Source organism: Sparassis crispa (assembly GCF_003851025.1).
Source record: "Sparassis crispa DNA, contig_000010F, whole genome shotgun sequence".
Taxonomy (NCBI): domain Eukaryota; kingdom Fungi; phylum Basidiomycota; class Agaricomycetes; order Polyporales; family Sparassidaceae; genus Sparassis; species Sparassis crispa.
In genome coordinates this window covers 1,034,278-1,061,352 of record NW_020939758.1, presented here as the reverse complement: position 1 = coordinate 1,061,352, position 27,075 = coordinate 1,034,278, and the positions used below count along the sequence as shown (strand labels likewise).

The 27,075-nt window shown below is 52.3% G+C and overlaps 7 protein-coding genes across 7 annotated transcripts; 4 read left to right on the top strand and 3 right to left on the bottom strand.

Annotated features, from left to right (window-relative positions):
• Nucleotides 1-983: 983 nt before the first annotated feature.
• On the top strand, nt 984-2,775 carry SCP_1203610 (Aspyridones efflux protein; the record flags this gene model as incomplete). Its single annotated transcript, XM_027763243.1, has 10 exons — nt 984-1,192; nt 1,249-1,333; nt 1,390-1,559; nt 1,615-1,685; nt 1,736-1,806; nt 1,856-2,033; nt 2,088-2,232; nt 2,285-2,414; nt 2,470-2,587; nt 2,645-2,775. The coding sequence occupies 10 exons, from the start codon at nt 984-986 to the stop codon at nt 2,773-2,775; spliced, it is 1,308 nt and encodes a 435-aa protein (XP_027619044.1).
• Nucleotides 2,776-3,608: 833 nt separating this feature from the next.
• SCP_1203600 (Cytochrome P450 monooxygenase gliC) lies at nt 3,609-5,837 on the top strand (the record flags this gene model as incomplete). Its single annotated transcript, XM_027763242.1, has 13 exons — nt 3,609-3,701; nt 3,760-3,871; nt 3,935-4,037; nt 4,105-4,215; nt 4,272-4,286; nt 4,343-4,403; nt 4,453-4,489; nt 4,548-4,709; nt 4,770-4,842; nt 4,897-5,038; nt 5,098-5,131; nt 5,192-5,631; nt 5,685-5,837. The coding sequence occupies 13 exons, from the start codon at nt 3,609-3,611 to the stop codon at nt 5,835-5,837; spliced, it is 1,536 nt and encodes a 511-aa protein (XP_027619043.1).
• Nucleotides 5,838-6,359: 522 nt separating this feature from the next.
• SCP_1203590 (hypothetical protein) lies at nt 6,360-7,247 on the bottom strand (the record flags this gene model as incomplete). The annotated part of the gene is made up of 4 exons (XM_027763241.1): nt 6,360-6,848; nt 6,923-6,985; nt 7,039-7,093; nt 7,150-7,247. The coding sequence occupies 4 exons, from the start codon at nt 7,245-7,247 to the stop codon at nt 6,360-6,362; spliced, it is 705 nt and encodes a 234-aa protein (XP_027619042.1).
• Nucleotides 7,248-8,371: 1,124 nt separating this feature from the next.
• SCP_1203580 (hypothetical protein) lies at nt 8,372-9,315 on the bottom strand (the record flags this gene model as incomplete). The annotated part of the gene is made up of 5 exons (XM_027763240.1): nt 8,372-8,408; nt 8,463-8,917; nt 8,975-9,046; nt 9,101-9,155; nt 9,218-9,315. The coding sequence occupies 5 exons, from the start codon at nt 9,313-9,315 to the stop codon at nt 8,372-8,374; spliced, it is 717 nt and encodes a 238-aa protein (XP_027619041.1).
• Nucleotides 9,316-9,933: 618 nt separating this feature from the next.
• SCP_1203570 (hypothetical protein) lies at nt 9,934-10,525 on the top strand (the record flags this gene model as incomplete). Its single annotated transcript, XM_027763239.1, has 4 exons — nt 9,934-9,948; nt 10,006-10,106; nt 10,166-10,288; nt 10,345-10,525. The coding sequence occupies 4 exons, from the start codon at nt 9,934-9,936 to the stop codon at nt 10,523-10,525; spliced, it is 420 nt and encodes a 139-aa protein (XP_027619040.1).
• Nucleotides 10,526-21,004: 10,479 nt separating this feature from the next.
• Nucleotides 21,005-23,177, top strand: SCP_1203560 (hypothetical protein; the record flags this gene model as incomplete). The annotated part of the gene is made up of 3 exons (XM_027763238.1): nt 21,005-21,458; nt 21,515-22,767; nt 22,821-23,177. 3 exons carry the CDS (start codon nt 21,005-21,007, stop codon nt 23,175-23,177), a joined length of 2,064 nt encoding a protein of 687 aa, XP_027619039.1.
• A 2,645-nt stretch (nt 23,178-25,822) lies between these two features.
• Nucleotides 25,823-26,832, bottom strand: SCP_1203550 (hypothetical protein; the record flags this gene model as incomplete). Its single annotated transcript, XM_027763237.1, has 4 exons — nt 25,823-26,082; nt 26,135-26,385; nt 26,439-26,635; nt 26,680-26,832. 4 exons carry the CDS (start codon nt 26,830-26,832, stop codon nt 25,823-25,825), a joined length of 861 nt encoding a protein of 286 aa, XP_027619038.1.
• Between the last annotated feature and the right edge of the window lie 243 nt (nt 26,833-27,075).

Here is a 27,075-nt window from a genome sequence, read left to right as displayed (position 1 = left end):
GACGGTCGCCCTGCCTCTCTTTAATGTGTGAAGACCCCGATGCACCTAGACAATACCAGGTCTTATTGAACACGGCTGATGCATGATGTTCGGTGCTGTTTTGTTTTCCCAAAGAGGGTACTACATGTGCTTGCTGTGCATTCCGGTGCGCAACTGGCTCCGTCTTCTTCGTCTGTCCAGGCGACATTTCCTGCGCAAACGAAGGAGATGTATGAGGATCACAGTTGTAATACACATGCCGGTCGATACCACTATGGCGTCTGCTCAGCGTCATTGGGCCTATTGTCCACCTAGCTCAGCAATACCGCTACCTGTTTAAGTTGAATCTATCCGTGCACGGTCGACGCCTTGTGCGACACTTCCACCTTCCCTGAGGCGACAAGTACTTATCAGATGACAAGTGAGCTCCGGTGCTCCAGGAAGTTTCTGCTCTAGGCTGCTTGAATCTACGGGGCTCCATCATAGGCATCGATGCGGCTGCGGTCGTTTTACTCTATGGATGACAGGATACCAGATACATTTTCCGTTTAACCGCATTTATTTGCCCGGAGGATCTCTGGTCGCTCTGGAGTGCTTCAGATTCTGATCCGCTCTGCTAGTTCGCATGTCTCAGTGAGCATCCGACCACGGACAGTGTCTACACGCGTCGAGAATGCTAAGCTCAGCGTACGTATACCCTCGGCCTGCCGGCTACTCCCTAAATTGAACGGACCGCAGGACATCGGTCCACACGCCACCGCAAGCGTGCCTTCGAGGCGTTCGACAACCGCTCAGCCACTGCCGCCCACGCAGCGCTTACATAAACTCTCCGCGGGGAGACGCAATTATCATGGTGGTTTCCCCTCTGTCTGTCAACGGAGAGTATAAGTGGGTTCATCTACCTGGAGAATGTGTCGTTCAATAAGCACCTCAGGCTCTACCGTGGGATCCGCCCCGACCACTCTTCCTACTCTACCCCCGGGTTTCGTGCCATCGTCGAAGACATGTCTGCGCCGAATCCGAACGATCCACAAACGGCCGAGGGCGACTTCGAGTCTCAGTCTTCTGTCGTGAATGAGAAAAAGCCAGATACCGTTGTGGATTCGGAGTTCCCGGAAGGCGGTTCCCAAGCAGTGAAAACTGTATGGGGCGCGTTCTGCGTGCTCTTCGTGCAATTCGGGGTCATGAACTCGTTTGGCGTCTTCGAATCACAGTACGTGTTCAACCATTGTTTCTCCAAGCTTCCTATTCAACAAATTTCATTGACAGATATGGAGAGGTGCAATTGAAGAATAAAACGCCTTCCGAAATTGCGTGGATCGGAACGTTCCAGCTGTTCTTCTTTTTCTTTACAGTTCGTCTTAGGTCCTGTATACTTCAATTATCCGTCTGATTACTTTGCATCTCTAGGGAGCATTCGTCGGGCGCGCATTTGACTCCTTTGGACCTACCGTGCTCATCGGGCCCGGTTCGCTCTTGCTTGTCTTCGGCCTCATGATGACATCGCTCTGCAAGGAGTATTACCAGTTCTTCCTCGCGCAGGGTCTTGTCTTTGGTGCAGGGAGTGCTTTAGTCTTCTAGTAAGTGTTTGCCTTGTGAGGAGCGTGTGCCTCGTGGACTGACAACACTATGCAGCCCTGCTTTAAGCTCGATTGCTCACTGGTACAACAAGAAACGTGGAACAATGATGGGGCTTACGACGGCTGGTACGCACACGGGGCATATTTCCCTAGACTTGTCTTATTGTCTTGTTTAGGCTCCTCGCTTGGTGGCGTGGTCTTCCCCATCGCTCTGAACAAGCTCATTCCGGTGGTCGGTTTTCCTTGGGTGCGTTAAAGGTCTTGCTTCTCTATTCATTGTCTAACTGCCTTCATAGGCTGTTCGGATTGTCGCCTTCATCTGTCTCGCATTCCTTGTTCCCGCAACGATGCTAATCAAGTCGCGCCTCCCGCACCGGAAGTTTAATGACTTCAGCAGCCTGTTGGACTTCGGCGGCTTCACTGATATCCGCTACGTGCTTTTCCTGTTCGGAGCTGTCATAACCATGCTCGGGAGTAAGTGTCTTGCTTGTATTTAACTAACGTCACGCACTGATTACGGTAAACCAGCATACAACCCGTACTACTACGTCGAGACGTTCGCCGTCGTGCACAACTACAGCCCCAGCGTCTCGCTCTATATTCTTTCCATCCAGAATGCTGGTTCCTTCTTCGGCCGTATCATTCCAGGTGTCCTCGCTGACAAGATCGGCTTGTAGGTTTCTCACTCCACTACGAAATCGTAGTCGCTAACGATGTGTACCTAGCGTCAACGTTATGGCGCTCGCGTGTACCACGGCAGGCATGGTTCTCTTCTGCTGGCTCTCCGTCGATAGCGCCCCAGGCCTGATTGGCTGGGCTGTATTCTACGGCTTCACCAGCGGGGCCTTCATTGCTGTGGGTCTCCCATTTTCTTCGCTAGGTAGAATGAGCTCACAAGATGATTCAACAGTTGATGCCTGCTTGCATTGGTCGTTTCACCCCAGACACGACCAAGTACGGTGGTCGCGCGGGTCTCCTGTTCGGTTTCGTCGGCTTCTCCGCACTCGTTGGCCCGCCGATTGCTGGTGGTGAGTGCCATTTTCGCACGCTCCGTTGTGAGACAGTGCTGATACCGTGCGGTCTAGCACTCATCAACCAGGACCATGGTAGTTTCCAGCACATGATCATTTTCTCTGGCGTTGTATGCCTTGTCGGGGCCGCATTCTTCTGGGGGGCGCGCTTTATTCGCGAGCCGGGGCTGTTCGTCAAGTTCTGAGGGCCCACCAAGGGCAGAGGGAGTGTGTGATATGTCGGACTTGTTGCATGACGTCGCATCGTATCGCATTCGTTAGTGTATTTCATCTGATACCACCACTATTTCACTGCATCGGCGCAACTTATCCCATGTACGTCGCATATTCTGCATAATTTACGATCACGAATTCGTTCAGTATTTGTTCTTTCATTGGTAATTGGCAGAGATGCTACAATAATGAGGCCCATAGGATGAATTTTTTTCCATGCCGTTACTCGTGAGTCGTCTGCAAGCATTTGAACTTGGCCTACATATGATTAATAGTATAGTTGAAAACAAGCCTCCAAATCCCAGCTGCAGGCGGCAAGCGGCACGTCACGGCCCGTGAGGAGATACTTGATCTCCGATACGATCCAGATCTCGCCACCAGATTCCTCCGTGGAGACGTTTGTCCTGCAACTTTTGCGCCGCAGCTGGCAGACGCGCACATGTCTGTCGATACCACACACCGAGTTAGCTCCAGTCTCGGGTCTGGAACGTTCTCTTGCACGCAAATTGTTCGTCCTTGACATGGCCGGGCCTAATGCATCTCAGAGCCTGAGGAGGGAGCCATGGACCGCCGACGCGGTTCGACAGGTCGGGTATCCATGGAGGACGGGCCAATGCATGCACTGAGATGCATGGAACAACCTTGTGTTGATATAACGCTTCGAAGGTGCATGAGGAACTCTTAGTGTATGCGCCTTCCCTTCGATCGTCGTTCTCTGAGGACGCCCGTTTAACTTTTTCTGCAGACCATTGTTCTTTAGTCTTGTGCTACTGTCGTATCTAATATTCTCTTTAACATCTCGAAGATGATTGAAGGCGATACGTCTTTGAAGAACCTCGTGTCCGTCTCCAATGTTGTGATTTTGACCGTCGTTGTAGCCTTCTCCCTTCTCCTGAAGGTAAGCTACATGGTCTCTGGCTGGAATCATAGTGCTCATCACATGATTGTACTTACAGGGTGTCAGTCTGCACACAACGCTGAGAAACCTCGTCATAGGCCCTCACGATCGAGTCGCAGGTTCAAAGGGTGTGCGCCGCATTCCAGGACCTGCTTACAAGTGGCCTTTCGGTATGGTTTCCACTCGGTTTCACCGTCGTCGTCGTCGTCGTTTGCGTCTCATCTCCTGATTAGGCCAATTGGAGGACAAATTCTTGCGCGGCAGAAAGAAAGGCCAGGAGTGGCAGGCACTGTATGGCGATATTTATCGAATCTGGTCTGGCGATCAGCTGGAAGTGTGAGTGGATCTCCGGCAAGGCTTGCGCCCGCGCGAATACTGACTTCAATGTGCTTGGCGCTACAAGCGTGCTCACTCGCTGGCAGGACGCCGCGGTGTTTTACCGCGACGCACATCAGCATATTAAGCCGCGAGACTCGGACGGTGGATGGCTCTTCAGGAGCATTCTTGGCTTTGGGTACGTAAACAGTTGTTGATTCTTGCACTTATTGTTGATATTCGTCTCCTCTACAGACTCGGTCTAGTTAGGTCCGTGTGCGAAATTCGTCTGCCAGAAGTGATATATAAGTCCTATGTTTTATCAGCGAAGGTCAATGGCGGCGTCTTCGAGGCCATTTTGATCCCCACTTCAGCTTTGCATCAATTGTAGGTTCCTCTGTTCTCAATATGGACGCGATGCTTATATGTTAAATAGTCTACGTTCGTCCCTGACGTTATCTGCGACGGAGACGGTGCATAGACCTCCTTCCTCTCATTTTGCCTATCTTTTTCTAATCTCCTCGTTCGTAGAATACGTGAAGCAACTCCTTCCCAACCCTGCGCAGATATCGCGCGACTTCCACGTCGGAAATGACTTCAAAATGTTCGGATTCTTCCTTGTTGCGAAGCTCCTCTTTGGGGAGCTCGATGTGAAGCAGAAGAAAGCCTTAGAAGAGCTTATTGACATGCACTGTGAGAATTTCCAACGTAGTAGTCATGCCGTTTCCTCACTCGCTTGTTCTCCATGGTTAGCGGACATCTTCAAGCTCATCTTCAATGACGTCACGTCAATGATCCCAGCAGCTCGACATCTTCCCTTCCTCCGGTGAGTTGTATCATATGTCCTCGCAATGTCGTCTTCTTATACTCTCCCGTGCAGGACGAATCGCGCATTGAAGAAATTTCATCACCACTGGCTTCAGTTCAACCATGACGCCTACGCCAAGGTGAAGGGCGACACTAACTATCCCATCACCCACTTGTGGCAAGCGATGGAAAACGGGAGCATGTCTGAGAAAGAGGTACGTTTACGTTGAGGTATCCTTCTTCTGGTGCTCAGTGGTCCTCGGCTTTCCTCCAGCTCCTGAATACTGTGGACGAGTCTCTCTTTGCGAGTAAGTCATCTCTCTGGTCGCCATGACTATTCGCGCTGACATTGCGCACCATGATCACAGACGTCGATGTATCTGCAAGTGCCGTCGCCTGGTCTATTCTCCTGACCTGCACGCTTTCCGCGCACCAGGCTCGCCTGCGTACTGAAATCGCCGAAAACGCGCACGACGTGGACGGCTACGTGCGGCGCACGGACACGTACCTTCACCGCACGCTACTCGAGACCCTGCGCGTGCGACCCGTCGCCTCACTCATCGCGCCCGAGAGTGCGACCGTCGACAAGGTACTCGACGACGGACATGTCATTCCCTCAGGCGTTAAGGTTATCACAGACGTCGTCGCCGTAAACGTGCGCGACCCGTTCTGGGGCGCAGACGCGGAGCTCTTCCTTCCCGACCGCTTCGAGACGCTTGCAGGCGAAGATGTAAGGAGACATCTGTTTACGTTCGGGTTTGGTCCCCGCCAATGTTTGGGCAAGTACCTCGCGGATAAGATGATCAAGGTATGGCTTCCGCATGCTCGTTCCAAGCATCAGGTGACCGATGAGCTTGCTAGACGTTGTTGGTGTATATGTTTGGCCGCTTCGAAGGCGAGACCCTGCCAGGCGGGAAGGACGCGGACGACGAGTGGAAAGTCAAGGTGGACACATTTGTGCAGCTCCCCGATGCATATGTACGACTCACGCGGCTCAACAAGCCGCTGGTGTAATCGGCTTTGTTGTACGGTTCAGTTCTTCTATCATATTCTCCTAATGGAGTAGAACCTTGTTCATATGGGTAGTCCTACAATTAAAGTTACGGTCTCTCTGGTGACTGTTGCGACCCACTGAGGCTTCAAAACTTCAAGCTTCAAGCCCCATACTCTGACCCGACAGAAAAGGCAATCTATCTGCTATAATGGGCAGGTGTGGAAGTACAGAAGACTGGTGGAATGACGCAGATTTAATATTCACCGCGCGAGTGTAGTATTACCGGTGTATACGTAGTACTCAACTGCTCGCAAACGGCGCTGCTTCGGCCGTCTTCATACACAAGGGTTGATTGTCAGAAGAGGAGTTATCCGTCGGTTGCTTCAAATACGGCCGCGCATTGTGATGCACTCGGGACCAACACAAATAAGGGCGAAGTGAGCATCATCGACGCCGGCACTAGACTCAGCCCTCACATGCTGAGGTGTGCCGGTGCGTACTTCTACCAGCTATCACGCAATGCCGACGTCGGTGAGAGTCTATTACCAATAGCAGATGTAGCGGAGGAACACGCACTCCGCATATGGTTTGTACAGCTCAGGCGGCATTGTGAACTCTGCGGTCCTCTGCCACGTAGTCGTCGGCCAGTCGAGGTCGCCATCATTGTGCAGGAGCAATGCCGGGATGTCTTTGTGCATATCGAGCGACGTCTGGGTCGCTTTGATAACCGCGTCCGAAATGTCGGTCAGGGCCTCCGCTGTGAGCCCGCTGCGACGGAGCGCATCAGGGTCGAGAGTGTGCAGCTCGCCGACGAGGTGGCTCATCAACGGCGGAAGCAATGCCTGAGCGTGCGCTTCGGCTTTTGTCGCAGACCACGGCTCCGACTTTGCAGTGACAGCTGCGATGTACTCCTGGAAGCGGTAGAGTTCAGTCATGAGCTCCTTGTGCTGTGACTGCTCTGTCGTCGTGCTGAGGTTGGGAGCCCATCTGGGAAATGAGATTTCTTCTTCGAACGAGTGGTGATGATGAACCTGTCATTGGGGAGTAGTAGTTAGTGTGGGATGATACGCTACCACTGCCACGACAAGTATCATGCCATATCCACCCAGTGGCCAGCATACCCGAAATAATTCTCAGCATCGTCTATAGGTGCGGAGGTATTGAATTGCTGAAAAGGTTCATCTGTCAAAGTTTTAGGAGCGATGCTGCTAAGTTTCACACCTTGTGGATCTGTATCCAATGGCGGACGATCAGCTTGTGTACTCTAGCCATTTCCCTGGGTGACAGAAAACATCAGAATCGTAGATGTAAAGTTAGACGGGAAGAACACACCATTGGATCTTCATGTAGATGTCCTCAGGTTCTTTGTCTGCCCCGAGCTCGGTGATGACGGTCATGTCGCGGTTGAGGTCCTCTTCAGTGTAGGTCATCGTGCAGCTGTGGGGGCTCTTCGCGGGAAGGGGAATTGTAGCAATGAGACTCAGATGTGATGCGCCAGTCTGGTAGCTTTTATAAGCGATATCGCAGAAGCGCTAGCCTATTCGCAGTGCGACACCAACGCATGTCGGTCATATCGATATAGCGACCTCCTGCAACGGTGTCGGAGGTTGGTGAATACCGGGATATTATCTACATTTGGACATGTCAGGCTGGGGGACTCGGATGTTCTTGAGAGAGCGGTAAGAAATGCCCTTAGCACAAGTATGACATGAGTACTGTACTTACGTGTTCCGGAACCACGATTGAAGTGAGGACTGTAGGGTAAAATCAAGAGGCAGGTAAGATCTGAGTCTGGCCCTCTCGGTGGAGCAAGTAGCTAGCTTGTGACGTTGATAGGCTGTCATGACTCTCCTCACAAACTCCTGAAGCTCGACAATTTATCAGATTTTCATTATCTCTGAACGCATCCTGAATGTACATCAGTTTCTCAAGAAACGAGCTGCAGAGTGACGTGGACGTGCCATAAGTAGCCTGCTGGCAGGACCTTCGCCAAAAAAACAGATCAGAGGACATTCAGCCACTACAAGCTTTTCGACTTTATCACACCTTCGCCTTTGCGCCGATGTAGTTTCTCTTTTTGAATACTCTGATCTTTTATCGGACTGGGTGGCGTGGAGCCAGGCGGGCGTTGAACGTTGAACGTTGAACGCTGATAACAAGGTGGCCGGCGCGTCTTGTTGTTACGGCAGTCAGTACTGTTACGAAAATCTATGCTGATCGATAAGAAATCTGGTTTGTAGTAACTTCTGATAGCAAATTTGTACCGAATCGCCAGTAGCAAAGACCGCAACGTATAAACGTCATGAATTCTTCGCTCCGCGTTGATCAGCCTACCTCTTAGGTAAACTCCGTGTTCTGGCTGGCGACGATTAAGCAGCTAACAGTAAATTTCGGGCACTGTCGCACACAGCCAGCTTCTAAACGATAAACGGCACTCGGACTTGCGTCGTCACACATCCAATGCGAAGATTGGCCAAAATTACGGGGTACAGTGATACATGAACAACACGCACAAGGACGCAACTTCAGTAGACAGCATTCTCAGCATCGTCAATCACACCTTCAGCGGGTCTGTCGAGTACTTCCACCAGCTGCCACATGTCATCCTCAGCAAACGTCGATGCAACAAGCTTCAGATCACTTACCCCTCGTGCGCCTTGTACAACTCAAGAGGCATCCTGTTCTCGGGCGTGATCGGCCACGGCACCGGGGGCCAGTCAGTCGCGCCATCGTTATGCGTGAGCATAGCAGGAACGTCCTTGGCCATATCGAACAGCGTCCGCGCCTTCTCGCCAACTGCACGGTCGACCGCGCGTAGCGTGTCCTCCGTGAGTCCGCTGCGGCGCAGCGCGTCAGGGTCGAGCGTGTGCAGTTCATGGACTAGGTGGAGCATCAGGGGCGGGAGAACCGCCTGGGCGTGCTCCTCGGCCTTGGTAGCGGACCACGGCTCAGTCTTTGTAGCGATGGCGGACAGGTATTCTTGGAAGTGCTTGAGCGGAACCAGGAGATCTTCGTGTTGTGTGTGGTCCTTGCTCGTGTCGAGATAGGGACCCCACATGGGGAATTGGATCTCTTCTTCAAGCTGGTGGTGGATTTGCACCTGGAATTATAATAACGTAAGGCTCGTCTGCTGGAAGGTCGTCGGAGTTACACTTACCATCTTCACCCAGTGGTCGGCGTAACCGAGGTAGTTCTCGGCATCGTCTACAGGTGCGGAAGTACTGAATTGCTGGGCCTCACTGTCAGACATGATTTCAAGGAGCGTTGTGACTGAACTGCACACCTTGTAGATCTGTTGCCAGTAGCGGACAATCAATTTGTGAGTCCGTGCCATCTCCCTGCGCGATTGGAACGCAAGTCAGATTTCGACGAATACAGTATCAAGGGGAGAAATACGCACCATTGGACCCTCACGAAGACGTCGTCGGGCTTGGGGATCGCAGCGAATTCACTGATGATGCCCATGTCGCGGTTGAGGTCCTGGTCGGTGTAAGTCATGGTGTGTTGTTGTCGGCAGAATGGTAGCGGTCGAGAGGAATTCTTAAAGTTGCGATGTACTGCACTATGGGTGAATGGACAAGGAGCTCTCCTCTTATATAGGCTGGGAGAGAGCTGGAGTTTAGCCAACGGGAACAGGGTCTTGGTGCACGCGCAGACGCAAGCCCTCTGCATGTCTCCGGCAAGCGCGTTGATAATCAGGCGAATTCAGCGTAGGTTCGTGATGGCCGGGATATGCCTGCGAGCTGCCGCACAACGCGTGCATCTTGAGTGTATACTAACCTTCCGAGAAGTCCTTGGTCCGTGGAGGAACTTGGCAAGGAAGGCTCTGCTGACTAAGCCTCCTTCCCGCCGCGGAAGTGGCTGCGTGAAACTCTCCAAGTAACCGTCGCTTTTCTTCCGTGGCTGCGGACTTCCCCTTGGTTGCCTGCTGACGACGCCCGCGACAAGGCTCTAAATGCTGGACTTGTGTTCCGAGGATCTTTGTGTTTGCAATAGACTGCTCCAGCCCACGATGAGGCTAGGATAAAGGCACGGAGAGCGATACTCCAAGCCGCATCGACTCGGTCAGAACAACTCTTCCCATCCAAATCAGCCTCTCGTATCATCTGAATCAACATGGTCGCTTACGAGGTGAGAATTCAGCAGCAGTTCGATATTTCACACAACGGGGAGCTTACGACTTCGCAGGAAGTCACCGCTGAGGCCGACATTACGATCAACCACGAAGGCAATGTCCTCAAGAAGGGCTCGCTGCTTGTCGCAATGGTCAACGCGTCTGAGTTCAACAAGTGCGCATTCTAAGTTACTTACCTCGTTGTGCACTCGATTCTGACGCGTCCTGTCATAGGCTGTTAGCAACTACAGAGCCTCCTGCGGACCGCCAGGAGCAGCTGCACAAGATCACCGTCGATCTCGCCGATTTCATGGCTGCCATTGACGGCTCAGGCCTATTTGATTACTTCGAGCCCGAGTGCGCGTTCCCTGATTATCTCATCGTATGGTCTCGCCTAATGTTCTTCTCCTCAGCGAATGGCTCGCCAACAAGAACTACGGCCGCGCGATGATTGCTGCACACTGGCTCAAGATCCACCCTGATGCTGTCTCTCCCGCCGTGCGCGACAACTTGAAGACCATTCTCCATGACGGCGGTGCCGCCTTCCAGGAAGAATTCATCTCCGTCTACCCTGAGGCCCAGCAGTTCGTTTAAGTTGACTTCGTCTTGTAGGGTGTACTGGGGCAGAGCAAGCGTGTCGCGGTGTAATTCGGTACTTGATATTATCTATATTTTACAATGTGATCTTCGGTCCCGTTGTCATGCAGTGATGGAACGACCGTTATCTTGGACCCGAAGTGGTTTTTGGATTCCGAATGCGTAGGTTGTAGACGAAGTTCACCCAGTTTCAGAAGTATACTTCTTCCATTCTCTCTGAGTGCGAAAGACCCACGTGCTCTTGATTTCTACAAATATGAACACAATGAGTTAGTCTCCGTTCGAACTGGATGCAGGACTGCTGAACTGGTCGCTGAAGGCAGCGTCTGAACGAGTGTTCGAGGGGTGGGCTTACCTTGGTTTGCTAACGCTGCAGATGTTGTGAAGGTGCTTCAGTCCCGGAACATCACGAGGATGATTGTGTTCTCGACGTGACCAGACAGATGCAGCCGAAGTGTTTTCTGTGCTGCTAACTTTGCAGGATGGCGGTGGATGCTGTGGCCCCGAGAATTATACCAGGTGGCTGTATCATAACAGGCCAGAGTGGAGCACGCATGGTATGTCGGCAAAATAGACGGGGAATAACCAGTGCGGAACGACAGCATACGGACGCATCCACAATCGTCAAAATAAGAACTGCCGAAGATTGTCTATACATTTACCGATAAAATACTAGGAAGATGTCTACAGATTGATCCCTGACTTGCAAGGGTGCGGGCGAGCGCACAAAAATTTCAGTAGGACAACGCCGTGAGTTGTATTGAGCCAGGTATTCGAGCGCCAAGGCGAATGGTTAGCGTCCAGGCATAGCGTTATGCAACAATAACGACAGCCTCGATGGCCGATCGCTGCATGGTCGCAAACACGACAAAGTAACGTGATTGCGGTACATCATCCTGAACAGATGGAGTAAATCACCATCGAGAGAACAAGACATATGCACGAACATACTGTCCAGAAATAGATAGTGCTTGTCCGTGTCGGCATCCCAAGCGAGCTTCTCCACCCTTAGACCGGAGTAAGCACTGCTATGATTAAGTTTAATTTTTAATCTGTCTATTGTGAACTCTGCCGGCAAATGTTCCTCTCCGGGTCGCCGAGATATTCAACGAATCTCGACAGGAATGTATTTAAAAGCTTGATTGGCATGTCCACGAGCTACCATGTGCGGGCGTGGCGGTCCGCAGTGTGCGTGCGGGTATGAGATACGCGTTCGGAGATAAGTCGAGAACGGACCTCTTCACGCGTGACAGACACCATAGAGCAAAAGCCCATGGGGGTTACTGCATGAACTGCATCAGTGACTCGCGTAGCTGCCGCGAGATATACCAATCATGAGTCCTGCAGAGCAAACATGCGGATACATGTGGGGCCTAGGATTGGCACTCACATTCGATAGGGTTTGACCTTGCTTCGTATGAGATACCACGGGGGAATCGCCTCGATCAAGATCGCGCGGAGGCAAAATCGGATTTAGCATTTCGCGGTACGAGCATACCCCCATTGGCTCCGGTCTTCGATGGCAATTCACATGATAACAATTGTCCACTGTGGGATCACTACTCCGCGTGCCTAATACACAGAGATATCGAGATTAGCTTTATCTGGCGTGTTAGATCGCCTCGAAAGAAGGTAGAAAGCGTATCTTAGATCCAAGCAAGAGCACGGCGTAAGCTGCAGCGACAAATTCTTGTAGCAATTCTTCCTCAACGATCATCCCATCTCTTCCTCTGAAGGTACCAAGAGCCCAGGCCGTGCATGGCACAGGCAGTATTCGAGAAAAAGTTATCACCATGTCTGATGTACGTCGAACACACGCCTGTTCTTACAAATTCCCAGTGTCTCCGTGCAAGCCACCAGTGGAACGACAAAACCTATATTTTTGTACTACCCAGGAGTCCACGAGTCGTGACAGCCGTCACAGCGTTGGGGACGATACCGAGACACAGAGCTGCACAAACATGCTGACAGTAGTTGTGATGAAATGATGTACCAGATTCATCAAGTTATATACCAGCGGTCGCACCTGGTGTCTGTTTGGAGTGTGACTTGGTACGCGTTGCGTCACGATGTGACCATACGCGTCTGGTAGTAGGCGCGTGGCAGGAGGAACACGTCAACGACGTGTTGGTAGCGGCGCCGCAGCCATATACATATACTTGACAGGTCTTCATCTTCTAGAGACTATGTACTGGAATAAAAGGCAACCCTGTTTCTCACTTTTTCCCGAGAATGCCGTTCGAGCCTCGATAGTCAGGAACTTACTACCGATCGCGAAGGCGCTGTCTCGCTATCGCACTTCAAGCGGACGAGATATGGGACGATTAATATCCGCCAGGTGATCATGACGTGTGGTTGAAATATTGCGCGAGAGCACCGTCTCCGAGTCCGATTTTCTACGAGAAGCAGAGTGCTATTGTGACCAGTTGAAACCCTGGCAAGGAAAGGTTGTACCAAGATTTCACAGGCCCTACCGAGGCACAACTAGTAGCGGCGGGCAGGCCGTCTGCCTCTTACTCGAATATTGCGGAGAACATCTGGACGGCCGCGCAGTAATGGCGAACTCGAGAGTCTGCCTGTCAAGAACAGGTGTGTTTGCGATATCGCGTTGGGTTCCATGCCTGAGATCTCATGTCTACTTTGTCAGGTCAGAAAACTTCAGATAACTTACGTAGACACACTAAACCAGATTGCATCACAAGGACGTCGACATCCAACGCGTTCTCTCTATTTCACGAAGGCAAATACAAATTCATTCATCTTGACAACGCAAAAGCACATACGAGAAAATGTACCTTTGACATTGACCGCCTGGAGGCGGGCGGCTGCATCCCGAGCGGGAAGAATTGTGCTAATCTCTGTGGGACATGTGCCCGGAGTTCAGCATCTTGGACGATGTTATGTCCGTTGTATATTACCATTAACGTAGGCTCACCAATAGATGGGGGCGCAATGATGGCAGGTATCTCATTCGCGAAGGCCGAAGGGTAATCGCTTCAAGAGATTCGTCGGCGCTGCCTTGCATTGGAAGTAGCCTCCGGAGGTCGAAGCCGCTGTCCGAAACTATTTTGATATGTGAGTTCCAAGCTCAAAGATGGTGCGACAATAGAACCAAAGAGTCTTGCCCCTGAAAGATTTGTAGAGACGCTGTATGGGGAGGTAGTGGACTATATCTTCTGGTAGATGCCGTGATGGCCTTAGAGCATGCCTTGCGACACCAATCTTGCATGGGCCAGATGTTGCAAAGGAAATGGTTACCGGCGAATTTGACCACGCTGTCCCCATTTGAAGTCGCAGATGCGGCGGCTATTGTATCTTTTGCACGGGCGACATAACTCTGAGGGTAGGATGTAACCACGTTGAATAAGTCTGGACTAAGTCTGCAGTGTCATTCCAGTGCATCAGTGCATATAACGCACATTGATTAGCAGTGCAGGGTTGGCATTCTAACCCTAGTGAAGTACTCGCCCAGCTTCAGAAGAACGGAAAAAGCAATGCAGACAATCCAGAGAACTTCACGTCCATTTAATCGAGATTGTCTTCGTGCCTAGCTATCTGTGGGGCCCATGGTCTGCAGCAGTAAGCACAAGGGAGAGGAAAATAGGATAAGTAGCCAGAGTGGTCACCACATACGCGCAAGGCGGGGGCGAAGTGGTGAAACGACAAAGAAAAGACCGTTTGATGCGTTGCCGCGAATCAGAGTCTGCACGAAGTTGAGCTTGCCGATGTAACAAGCTGACAGTACGTTGTCAGGAACTGAAAGGAGAACTCACCAGTGAGACGGGACATATGGGCGAGGTTACAATCCAGAAATAGTGGCCTCTCCGGTTCGAGCGATCATCCCTGGTAGAAATCCTAGGATCGGCGGTACCTTCGGAAATAGCGGAAGGATGCCGTCCACTCCGACAGAAGCGGGGGGAAATGGTTATGGAGTTTGTGCTCGCAGATTTTTGCCAGCATTTACCGGATCTACAAAGCACGTTGCCGAAGCATCCACCGACTACGTTCTGTGGCCGTAATGGCAGGACATCAGTCTTTGTTTGGAATTAAGTTAGAGAGGTCTATCGTCTCCGTCGTTCGCGGAGAATGAAGCTAACACAAGTCATTCGCCAGAGTACCATAGCCTCACGGTCTAACCAACCTATGTTTATTACATCTCAGTGCAGGCAGGAATCATCTGGAATAATTACCAGGAGCTGCATGGAGTTTTCTAAGGGGTGTGCTATAAGTGTCAGAAATATCTGGGTAAGCAACACTAAGGACAAGTGCGCTACATGAAGTGGAGACTTGCCAGCAATATCCTTTAGATTGAATCGCAGCTCGAATGGGGTACAGCGCCCAGTGTGTTCAGATAATATATGACACGTTGTATGAGTACAAGTAGCCTACACGAAAATGACGTCACTGTGCACGTGACCCTACGTGTCTATTAGTAAGCAGTGGCGTCCGAGTTGGCCCATCGCATAATGTTCGTGAATTCTTCCGACTTTAATTTGCTCAAATCTTTTACTTACAATTCTTCGAGAATTACGTCTGTCGGCCTGCCACACTGCGGCTGGATTAAATCACCTCGTGCTAGTACATCATGATGCCCATCATTGAAATACTGCCTTATTTTACCGACGTGGGATTCTCCTCGTTTTCGTGCACCTGTCCTCCGAGGCTCCTCCTTACCGCCGATTTGTCGTATAGGTGATGAAGCAGACACACCAAAATTGATGTCTGCGCGTCCAGAGCAGTCGACCACCGTCCATTCTGATGCGTTGGTCCGGCCGCGCTTGTTACGCCGCCAGCGTTGGCATTGTCCCCCGAAACCTGGCAGGTCTTTGAATAGATTGCGTTCCACTCCTTTTGAAGGGTCCAGCTTCTGGTCTTACTCGTCCCTGTAGTGCCAAATGATTTCTCAGAAATATTATCATGGTGGATCAAGTTCGCACGCATTGATCCCCGGTGTCACGAGCCCACTGACCCCGTCAATGATGACTGAACAGTTACAGTGACGGCACTTTCGAGACAACGTTTCTTGGGCGGTGCACTCTCAGGCTTTCTGCTCTGCCATTCTTCCCGAACTTCCTGGGTTTTCACTTCACTTCTGAAGAAACGGGGAAGCATCGTGCTTCCACTCGTCCAGATAGTCGCGGTCGATGCAGCATCTGCCATCTGCCATGATGACAAAGAGCCTCGTTACCTGTACAACCCCCCTTCGCCTACAGCCATCTACATCATTCCCCGCATCGTACGAGACGCAGAAGTGCGTGACCTGACGCTATCCCTGGTGCACAGCTCGCAATGCTGTACACCGTGATGACTAGAGTGAACCCGCTACCCAAACCCCTCATCCTTTTGAGTCTATTAAACTATTAAGGCTTAATCTTTGGACGAAACTCCCGCAGCATGTGTCGAGGAAGATCAGCGCAGAAAACGCATCGCAGCATACCGCATGACACATCGCCATACCCACTGCTTAGAGGAGGTGCTGAAACTCTCAGTGGCGTCTTCACCGTCGCAGTCCGCAGCCAGCGATCCACGCTCAGGGATCAATACCATGCAGCCGGTTGACATTATGATCCAGGATCAAGATTTTCGGGCAAATTACAGGCGGCCGTCAATGTAATCTCCCTAGTTGACAAGTAGCCGTGGCTGGCGTGCTCGTAGCGAGTATGTCATGGCTCCACAAGTACAGTACCGCCTCAAAAAATCTTTGCCTCGTGCAACATGGTCTGGGACTCGCGACTGCCATCGATTGGAGCCCACCAGCCGGGTCTGGATCTATCTGCTCTCTCGCTACGACTGTCCCGCTGCCACGGAATCCGCTCGAGGGATTACGCCCAATGCTGTGCCTTGTGGCCGAGAGTCGGTGTGCATCCGCTCGCGCGCCATTCGTCCGCGTAGTGCTTCAGGAACGGTGCCTACTTCGTATTGGAAAACACTTGCGGACCGAGCGTATGTAACTCGGAGCATATGTTTGACTCTATGATGTCTATATGCGTAGAAAGTAGCCAGCGCATGTGTGGAGGGCGCACCGAGTGCCTCTCGTCCTCGCGTCCCTAACGTTCTCACTAGAATCTAGGATGCTACAACGACAGATCGCCCTCCCGTCCCGTCCCATCCACCCTATTTTACCCCTTCATCCTTCCCGTCCCACTCCACCATCACGCCCTGGACGATCGCCTGTCGTTAACCGCGCGGAAGAACGAAGAACCATCTGCTGCACTCCCATGCTCACAGAACTGGATATGTTTGTCCATTTCACCCTTGGAATCCCGGGCCCCTTCGTGCTCTGGTACTACGTGCATCAGTCCGGTGGGTTGCCGCGCTGCTAGCATTGAAGCCTGGACGGTGTGGGGAGCCTAATTTGTAGTGCGCATTGAATGGAAGGAGGCCTAGTTCATTACCGTCCGCTCGGGTCCCATTGGTGGTGCGTCCTTGTGCTCAGAGAAACCCATGCTGAGAGCCCGGCTGATGGAGCTTTAAGATCCATTTGTAATGCTCACGGAACGAGGGGGGTGGCAAGTCTCTGTGTTGTGTCTCAACGCAGAAAATCCAATATCCTCCTCGCGGCCGCCAATTACTGCGGGTGCAGGTTGCTTGCAGGGTTAAAAGTCTGCTTCAAATGCGATGTCATACTTCGATTTGCCCGCAACATTTTGACTCATTTCATGACCGTGCAGATGAACATATGAACATGTATTCGCTGGCACGCCTCACAGAACTTTCGAGCTCGATGTCTCGGGGACATCCTGGTTGGTCACCATGGGCGCGGCCCATAATGATGAGGCCCCATGTAGTTGCTTCGATCTCCCGCTTGGAGACGACGCTCGGTCCGCGTGGCGCCCTTGCAATGTGCGGATGCATCAGAGACGTGGAGAACTAATTCTTAGTGGTTGACTGGAGGACGGACAAAAGACAGCCGGGTCTGTGTCGGAATGCGGAGTACAAATGGATTGTACGGCGCCTCTGCTGGACATTTTGTTCGGTCTGGTCTCTAATATAATCCAGACGCTGGGGACTGCTGTTTGCTGACCGGGAATTGCAGCTGGTGCTTGGCATAACGTCTTCATCCTGACTTGGCTACCCGCGGCGCCATTCGACTCGGGGTCCGTACTTGCACATACATGCGCGCGCCTCGCCGGGCATTCGACCTTGAATGGCTGAGACGAGTGATCGTCGGCGCCACTGGAAGATCCCAGTTTAGTGTGGCGCGCGCCGCGCGCCTACGGGTCTCAGCTAGGCCATGACGCCCACGACGCCTGTACCGGCGGCGTGGTGTCTCCGGTGTGCGTCGGGATAGCAGGTGCGAACTTCTGGAATCGCGCACTGGTGCAATGACGGGATGATGGGACCTCGAGGACAAGTTCTAATCTCCACATTACGAGGGTCGTGTTGTTCAGAGTTGATTTGCTCTGAGACATATTTCGTTCTTGCCATTTTTCGACATGTTGCACTCGATGAATTCAAGACTTAGTTGACCCCTGCTCTGATAGAAGTATACTGAACTTCGCACGTCATATATGATCCCGTCTACCACACTGACATTCAGTGTAGTACCTCGTGTCGTGTACTTGATAAGCAATTAAGTAGCAGAGCACTTCCGCCGCCAATTATAATCTAGCGTGAAAGCGTCGGCCGCTACCTCGGGGCTCGGCTTATTACATAGAGTATTGAAGAAGTACGAGGATTACAAAATGCATGGTAGGCAGAACTATGTCTGCATCTCATTAATACCTGATGACATTCCAGCGCGCGCCTCGCTCCAGAGTCTGCAGCCAAATGCATCAAAGCGTCACCCCGGCGCCAAGGTTCAAAACTAGTCCCGTATGTGTACATCACAACGTGTATCCTACAACAGTTCCGAGGACCACGCAAAGATGAAGACGGCAGAACTGCTAGAGCAGTCCGCAGGCCTTATGTACTCGTCGGGCTGGCGGTGGTAACAGACCGATGTGTGTACAACATCGGCACAGTGCACGCACGCAGCAAAAAGCCGCCCACGACGCCCCAGGTACTTAGTATGAACGGCGGTCTTCGGAGGGTGGATCACGAAGGACCAGTCCCCTTATGGTGCGGATACGGATAGGGGCAATCCAGGGGTGAGCAGACGCGTGCGGTCGGTCGTGCGGGGTAATATTCCGAGCATCGCTGTCGCGGACTGACGTCCGTGAGTCGACGCAACGGAGGCCGCCGCAGTAAAATGATGTAGGATGTGAAGATGTGACGCGGGCGAATGATGCAGATCAGTTCAGTGGTCCTCTTTCGCAAAGGCTCAGATGTCTTCAGCGCCGGCATATTGGAATTAGATTCCCAATTCAATGAGTATATCGTATGTACTTACCTCGCAGAATCGCGCATTGCCGCGCACGAATTAATGCGCCACCCGATACCAACCCACGATATACAAGTGAAGCGCGCTACGCATCCAACCTGAGCGAAGCGCTCACAGAGGAGCGCAAGGGGCTGATCGTGACACTCAAGCTGCTCGGGGTGGTGCAGTGAAATCCGAGATAGATGGTGGCACACATGTGGCGCGATCGTGGCGCGATCGTGCTGATATCCTGGAATGTCTACCATCTTGAAGGGTCGCCGACGCAAGATGGCGAGTCCCGCGGGCGGCGGACGGACGGCAAACTGCAGATTGGAGTCGCGCCGCAGACTATCTCTTCGCGCGGTCAAGCTCCAGTCCAGGTCAGTGCAAGCCAAGGCGAACGGATCTGTTATCAGTGTAGCACAGCACTCCGAGCTGACCCTATCGTGCTTAAAAGCTTGCTCCCTACACATCGCGATCATACGCGAGAGAGGAAGAATGTGTTGAGCGTGGGCTGGGTTGGGAGGAATCAGGGTCATCAGGCGGAGCCGACAGAGGTTCGGTGCGGATCAACTGCCCGAGGGAGTGAGAGAACGACAGGTACGTCACGGGTGTGGGTGCACACAGGAGCAGGAAATATCGAGTTGTACCACAATCCATTCAGTAGAGCGAAACACGAACACCAAGAGAAGCTCGCGCTGACAAATCGAGGAACACGATCACTGAGGGAAAACAAGGTCAGGGTTCCATGAGGTGCAATGACGAACGTTCAACGGAGTCATAAAGATTGAAGTGATAGATGGTAGACACTCGGGAAACAGCATCACCTCCTTACGTGGTTCTATCTTCCATCACTGACCCATACCAAACGAAGTGGGCAGAGGATGTCTTGATGGCGAGATCCACAAGGGTGGATTGACCCGAAAACCGCATGGCAGACAGTGAAGCTCAAATATCCTGCCGAACGGCGAGTTCTAGGTGTCCGCGAGTTCAACTCATCCAGCAGACGTTAACGACCACACTCTTTGTCAAGTCCGAGTTACCCACTGGTTCGTGCTGCTGATTATCCACTGCGATGCAAGCTGTGGTCAGTACATGACAGAAGCGCATTAATACGAATGAGCTTCCCACTAAACGCTGATTTTAACTGCGTTCAATTCGTCACAATGGACGCCTTCCCGTAGGATTTGGAACGAATCCAAATCATAAATCGGTGGGTGAAGGAAACCATTGATAGCAACGTTTGAGGCACCGCAGCGTCGCGACTCGACAAATTGGAGTCATCCAAAGATGCGACGGTTGCCGCACACATGCGTCCTAGAATAGCAATCAGCGTACGGAGTTGAGTTGGAGTCGGAAAGGGAGGGTACAAACAAAAGAGTAAAGATCAAGTACCTTTGCGTGAGGTAATACAGATAGGACAGCAAGGGCCCCCTCGGTAGCCCGGTGTCCGGTGTGTCTGCCAAAACGCAAGACCGGGGTTTTGAGTCCGGTTCCGAGGCCCAAATCCCACCAGCACAAACCGAGCCCGGTGCCCACACCGAGCAACCGAACAGGCCCCAAGTTAGGGGTGGTAAAGCGGCGTTCCAACTTCGCAAGAACTCGTTAATGTTCAAAAAAAGTCATGTACGCACCCCCGACTTCTTGACCGGAAGGACAGCGGCGAGCTAAATTGTGAATCCCCGAAAGAGAATGAATGGGTGATACACTACGAAGTGAACAGCCACAGGCAGCTTTCCGCCTGACGCGGCGCCGCGATTGATGCGATACGGAGAAAATACCCAAGAACGGGTGAAACAATGTCAAAACAAGGTCGTGACGGTCGAGAGTTGGTCCATCAGCTCTGTACCCGCAGCTGCCAACGGACGGATTCAGGGACCGACGTTGGCATAAACGCGTGAGGCTAAGTATTATTATAAGCCAAAAATAAAAAGGTAATAATTTCAGTTTGTGTTAGATCAAGATCTCAATCGATCGCCAGGGGATCGGGCGCCTATTTATGGCAGTTGCCAGAGTGCACCGGGTGCGCGTTTTATAACTCGCGCTCACTCTGTCTCGCGGCCAGATTTCTCCCTCTACTCCAGAGGCCTCCAGGACGCTCCGGAAGCACCTAGCTCTGAAGCATCGCGTTTGGTGTTGTCTTTTGCGCAGGAGTTCACCCATATATTCTTGCCATGTCGTCGAGTTCCACCTCTCCCCGGCCCACCACCCCAACAACGCTAAAGGTAGATCGTTCCAAGGCGCCGACAGCCTGCGACCATTGCAGACAACGAAAACTACGATGCGACGGCAATGCAGAGTCGTGTAGCAACTGCTCGCTGTACCGGACGACGTGCGTCTACGCCAAGGGCAGGAACAAGTCAGGTCCACCAAAGGGCTCAAAACGTAAGAAGGCCAATCCCGACGACGCTCCGACCTCGAGGCAAAAACGCCGCACGTCGGAGTCGACGTCACCCCCGGACCAGATACCCACCCCGCCCGCCAGCGAAGGATCAATGTCCTCGAAGGTACTGACGCGAGAGATCTCCCCGGCCTCGGACACATCCTCGCAGTATGTTCCCTCTCTGATGGGACCATTACCCATCACATCGGACTGGCTGACGGACATGTCTTCCGCCGAGACAACAAGTGAGCAATTCTTCTTATCATCAGTGATTGCAGCTTACCGATACACTTCGGTACAGCTTCGCAGTTCTCCCCGCATTACTCGGGTCCTTTGACGTATTCTTTCAACGATGACCCATTGATCATGGATCCCCTACTTCTCTCGACACTCTTCCCCGATCCAATCGCGCCCGTCGCCGACAACCTGTCTCCTCAGTATTCTTCCTCGCCTTTCTCCATTTCTCCAGAGGCATCTGGCGGCAATCATCCTCAATTTGCCGCTTCCTTTCCAAATGCGGCAAACTCCTTTCCAAATGCAGGAAGCATATTCGCATTTCCCTCGCCTGCCTCATTCCAGCAATCATTTTCAATGCCTAGTCCGGCATCCACATCGCCACCTACAACGATACAGAGCCCACCCATACAGAGCTCGTCCTCATGCACTCGTCTTCTAGCAGCGCACGCCTTTGTCCCACTGTTCCCTTTCTCTCAACTGCAAGCACACATCGCGACAAGCAAGACGCGGAAAGCGACTTCATTGCACGCCGCTTTATTTCTGTGTGCGCTCGATGCTCTAACAGCTGTCACATCCATTTCATCGGTCTCTATCAGCTCGGAGTCATCTGCGGCATACCTTGCTGCTCAGAACCAGGCCATGCCCGCCTACTTCGCCGCCCTCTCCTCTACTTCCGCATCAGACGCAGACGACACCGTCCTCACAGCGGCAGCATTATTATACCTCACAGCCCGTTCCATCTTCTCTGCACCCTCCGCGAAGGAAGCCACCACCTGGCTGCGCCTCGCACGGGAGGTCGTCGAGTCCCCGTGCTTCCCATCCGCGCACCGACAGTGGTTTATGCGCGTCGGCTGGCTCTGGCGTCGTGGCGTCGTCGGCGCGGTCGGGGGGGCTCTGAAACTCGAGAAGATGGTAGACATGACGCAGGAGCACATCAGCGAGGAGATGGACGAGTATCAGCGTGAGTTCGACGGGCTCGTGGGCCTTGCGATCGACCTAGACGTCTTGCTCGAGCGTGCCAAGGGTCTCGCTACCGCCGCGGGAGCGGTCGGCGGAGATCTCGAGCGCCTCGCCGAGACGATGAGCGTGCCGCTGTGCACGCGTGTGAACGAGTGGATGAAAACAAGCGCGCTCGCGCGCGAGGCGCTGCTGCAGTTCACTGGGAACGGCGCCTCAGCGAGCGCCGCTGAAGCTGGGGACGTGCGCGAGGCTGTGGCGCGAGTTTTGCATCTCATCTACTACGGCTTTGGGATCAAGTTTGACCGGCAGGACAGCACGCGGTGCCGAATGCGTCGGACGTCACTGTACGTGGCTGTGGTGAGTTCTTCCGCTGAGCGAAATTCATCTCCGTCGGGTGATTTGCCTTGCAGACACGCATTGTCGACGCGGCAGACTGGCTAGTGTCGTCGCATTACATCTGGCTCTGGTCCTTCGCGGAGCCCGCGCTCCTGCTGGCGCGGGACTTTTTACTCGACCGCTGCGGCACGTCGGCCACCCCGTCGCCAGGGGAACTCACACTCCTCTCGCTGATCCATGATGTGCTCATCGAAGCTGCCAGTTCATTGGGGCCCGTGACGGCGCAGAAGGCACAGCAGGAGGCGGAGAGCATCACACGGCTGCTGCGCGTGTGCGACCGTGCCCCTGGTCGAGGACGCGAGGGCGTTTCGAAGGGAGACATCTTGGGGGGCATCAGAGAGCTACTCGCACAGAGCACCACACTGCAATAGCTGACCTTTTCGCAAACGCAACTATACTTATTGTCCGTGGACTACATTGTGAAATACTTTGTAATATAGGTGTGTCACTACTGTGCATTAATTATGAGTATTAAAGATCACTACAGGCTACCGAACGACCTCGGTTGTGGCTGAACGATGTTCGACTGATGCATTGCATTTTCCGTTGTCGAGTGAACTACTACTTTGCCCCAGCGATCCACAAGTACACGCTGTTATAGAGAGGAAGAACTCATTCCTATACATGTAGTGTTTCACGCGCCGGAGTCCCCCGCCCGGCGCTTCAGTCACGCGGGAGATATTGATCGCAGTCCTTTTCGCAGTTTCTCTGCCTTTCTCGCCATCCACGATGACTTGGAGAACACGTTTTTGATGCATGTTGCTACCAGATCTACTCCTCCCGCACATCAGCGGGGGGCCATATATCACACCATGTGCCGCTCCCTATTCTGTCTGTTGAAAGCCCGAACTCGGAGACACGCGCCAAACTTAGGTCGCGGAATATACGGTGCAGAACGTCGGGTACAGTGGTACCTAGTTAGTGCGTATAGCCACATTGCATTTGTGCTTCACGAGCTTCCCCGTGTTCATTTGCGGTAAGGACCTTGGCAGAACATCGAACGGTCGCCATTTCTGGTTTGGAGATGCATCTCATCGACGCTAGGACAGTACTGAATAGCAGGGAATGAATAGACCGCGAACATCCTTCACCGCGTTTAGCGTACTGGCGCCCAACTAGCTTCTCTAGGAGATCCTACGACTCTCCTGGGCTAGACAGACAAGCGAGGCGTTTGCTAATCTCTCAGGGCCAAAAGGCAAGTAGGTTCTTGGTTAGTCCCGGCTTCTTAATTTGCTCATTTTAGCGTATACACAGGAATCAGAAAAGCCCACGACATGTTTAGTTTACCAGTTTTACACCTTTTTGTCCGAAAAAATCCACTAGCCGCACTTTGACTTACTCTACATCGACGCCTCCTCCCGGACGTACAGACTCAAGGTGTGCCTGTCTTCTCCAAATACTTCTGACCCTTGCATCAACGCTTGTGTTGGACCTTCGGTGTGAGTGTTGCTGTCTCCTGCATGCACGACCCTATTGTTGTCAGGCCGACGACATTGATTAGCAGGTGCTCCTGCATCTATATCCGTCAATTTTACCGTTGGTCTAGCCATCCTTGTCTCCTCTCGCTTGCGAATTTGATGAAATACCTACGCACTAACATGAGAATCCACCTCAACAGAACTAGAACTGCATCTGCCAGAAACGTCGTGCTCACTTAGCTACTTCAGCTTCATGAGGCGAAACATCGCCTTAGCTTGCGCTTGGGGATGCATCGCTGCCGTGCGTTATGCTGGCATCAACGAGCTGGCAATGAATCAGTTTCGCGAAGGCGATGTACACTACTGTTGCTAACGTAAGTTGGCTATGGCTGCGGCACTAGAAGTCTTCATACTTGCGCCAAATGCCGTACTCTGCGGAGTGCAGACGAGCGTTCCGTGCGGATCTGTCCAGCTCAAATCCCGGTGGAGCGTCATGACAGCTATCACAGGGATGTCCAGAGGGAAGGCGACCGCATTGGGCGACCGCATTGGGCGACGTCGACTGTTATGTTGCTACCAGAGCGTTCGTGGAGGAGCACTCGATACCCATCTGTTCGCGTGAAACATTGATTTCTTCCGGTCGACTCGGAATCTCCATTAACAGTCCGGAGGGAGGTGTCCGCGGTGCGCTGTCGACCGTTATGTTGCTACCAGAGCATTCGTGGAGGAGCACTCGATGCCCATCTGTTCTCGTGAAACATTGATTTCTTCCGGTGGACTCGGAATCTCCATTGACAGCCCGGAGGGAAGTGTCCGCGGTGCGTCGTCGCTCCTATCCGGAGGTTTTGCAGATCTCGCAGGTTTTCGCCACGTATCAAACCTTACATTGGCGAATTGACCGCAGCCCGACTCGGACATTCAGAAGGTACTCATTCTTGATTAGGATTACTGTCTGAATTCTGATGACGTGCGCTCCGTAGAAGACGCATGAGCAGGCGGTAATGGCGACAACTGAATAGCTTATAGTGGGAGTTGCGCTGGCTTTGTCCCTCCTGACGTCCTGATTAGAAGGCCGACACTGCGTCGGTGGTTGAGGCTGGGACCTGGATGTTTGTTAACGTCTATGTTTCATATACCACGCTCGGTGCTCTGTCAGGTTTCTCAACTTATCTGTAGCCAGTTCTGAAACGTTTATGTTGGCAGAACCTTGGAGAGTTATTCAGTTACATACAACTCCGTTGTCTGCTCGAGTATGAAAGGAACTGTGCTATATCTTCCACCGGGCTTCCAATTTAGCAACATGAATTCTACGCACAACCAGCACCTTTCAGTAAGGGCAACATCTCGGTCTGACAGGCACCTACGGATAGGCATTGGAAGTACTCTGACCTACTAGGACACTCGGAATGGGGTTATCAATCTGCACTCGCCATGCTCGTTGCCTCTTGCGTGTAAATATTATCTTTCGGGAGTCGCAAATCAGATCCAGAACCAAAAAGTGAGAGAACAGTCAACAAGCCCATATTAAAAACAGCCAACGGCAGTTCCGAATGGTGATGGATAGTTTAGCATGAATTTCGCCACCGAGAGAAGCAACATCACTGCGGCAACCGGACGTAATCGGGCGTGGGTCCATTGAGAGTTTCTAAGAACTGCTCATTAACGTTGCGTTTGAGCTCCTCCATTGTTGCCCCATTATCGAGCTTGGCAACCATGACATTGAAGTAGTTGAAGAGCGCTTCCTCGGCCTCCTCACACCATTTCCAGATAAACGTCGGCTCCAACTCATCGATAATTTCTTGAGAAGGCCATCCATCGTCCCGAAAAAATGATACTCCACGACGCAGCCTGATACGACCTATATCTAGGTGAGCAATGCAGACATCACACAAAGAATGGAAACAACATACCATCGTCCCAGATTCGGAAATCCCTGCACTCATACCACATTGTGATACATCCAAGACTCAAGAGTTCGGGTATGGGTCCGCCCGGGTGAAGGTTGTTCACGTCGAACTCGCATCCACTGTGCTCAATGGCCGAATGGAAGTCGACAAACTTGTACCTGCCGTTATGCATGACAACGTTTCGTGTATCGACTTCGCCGTTGTGACATAATCCAGCTCGATGTATCTTCGCTAGCTGTGTCAAGATAGCAACCCTGAAAGAAAATGTAATGAGAAACTGTGGCGAGGCGACAACTCGAGAACGCACCTGTTTTCCATCGGTAGATCGTGGAAATCTTCGTTCAGGCAATCTCCTCCATCTTCCAGTAAAAGACAGGCGACCTGCAGACCAGTCCGTGTTTTCCCGCGATAGAAGCCGTGGAACCTGGGCACAGCATCTCCTTGTAGTGTCACAAGTTCGTTCCTGTAGTGCTGTGCCTCTTTGAGTATGCGCGAAATTCTGTCCTCAAGAGACGTTTTCAACACCACATTGAGTTCGCTGGAAGCACCTCGGAGGGTTTCGAGCTAAGCGACTCAGAGATCATCTCTTTCACCACGAACTCCACTGTGGTTTCCCAGGGAACAGGTCCGTCACTGACAAAATTATAATCGCGTAGAGATGAACGAATGTTGTCGGGGAATGTGACGGACAATGTTGCCATGTTTAGAGCTGCGAAGGCTAGGAAAACGTTACGGCGGTGAACTTGATGCTTGAAATTGGACGACCAACCGTGCCCGTTATACACGTTCACGATTGTGGCGCTATCATTACGAGCGAAGTTTGATAACAGTTTGTATATCTCTATGTACTTCTGTGTGCTGGCATTCTTGACCCAGCGCCACAATCGCGTTTTGTGGCACACGTGACCGTTCGACATGTTCGCGACCTACGGTGCGTCGGACGA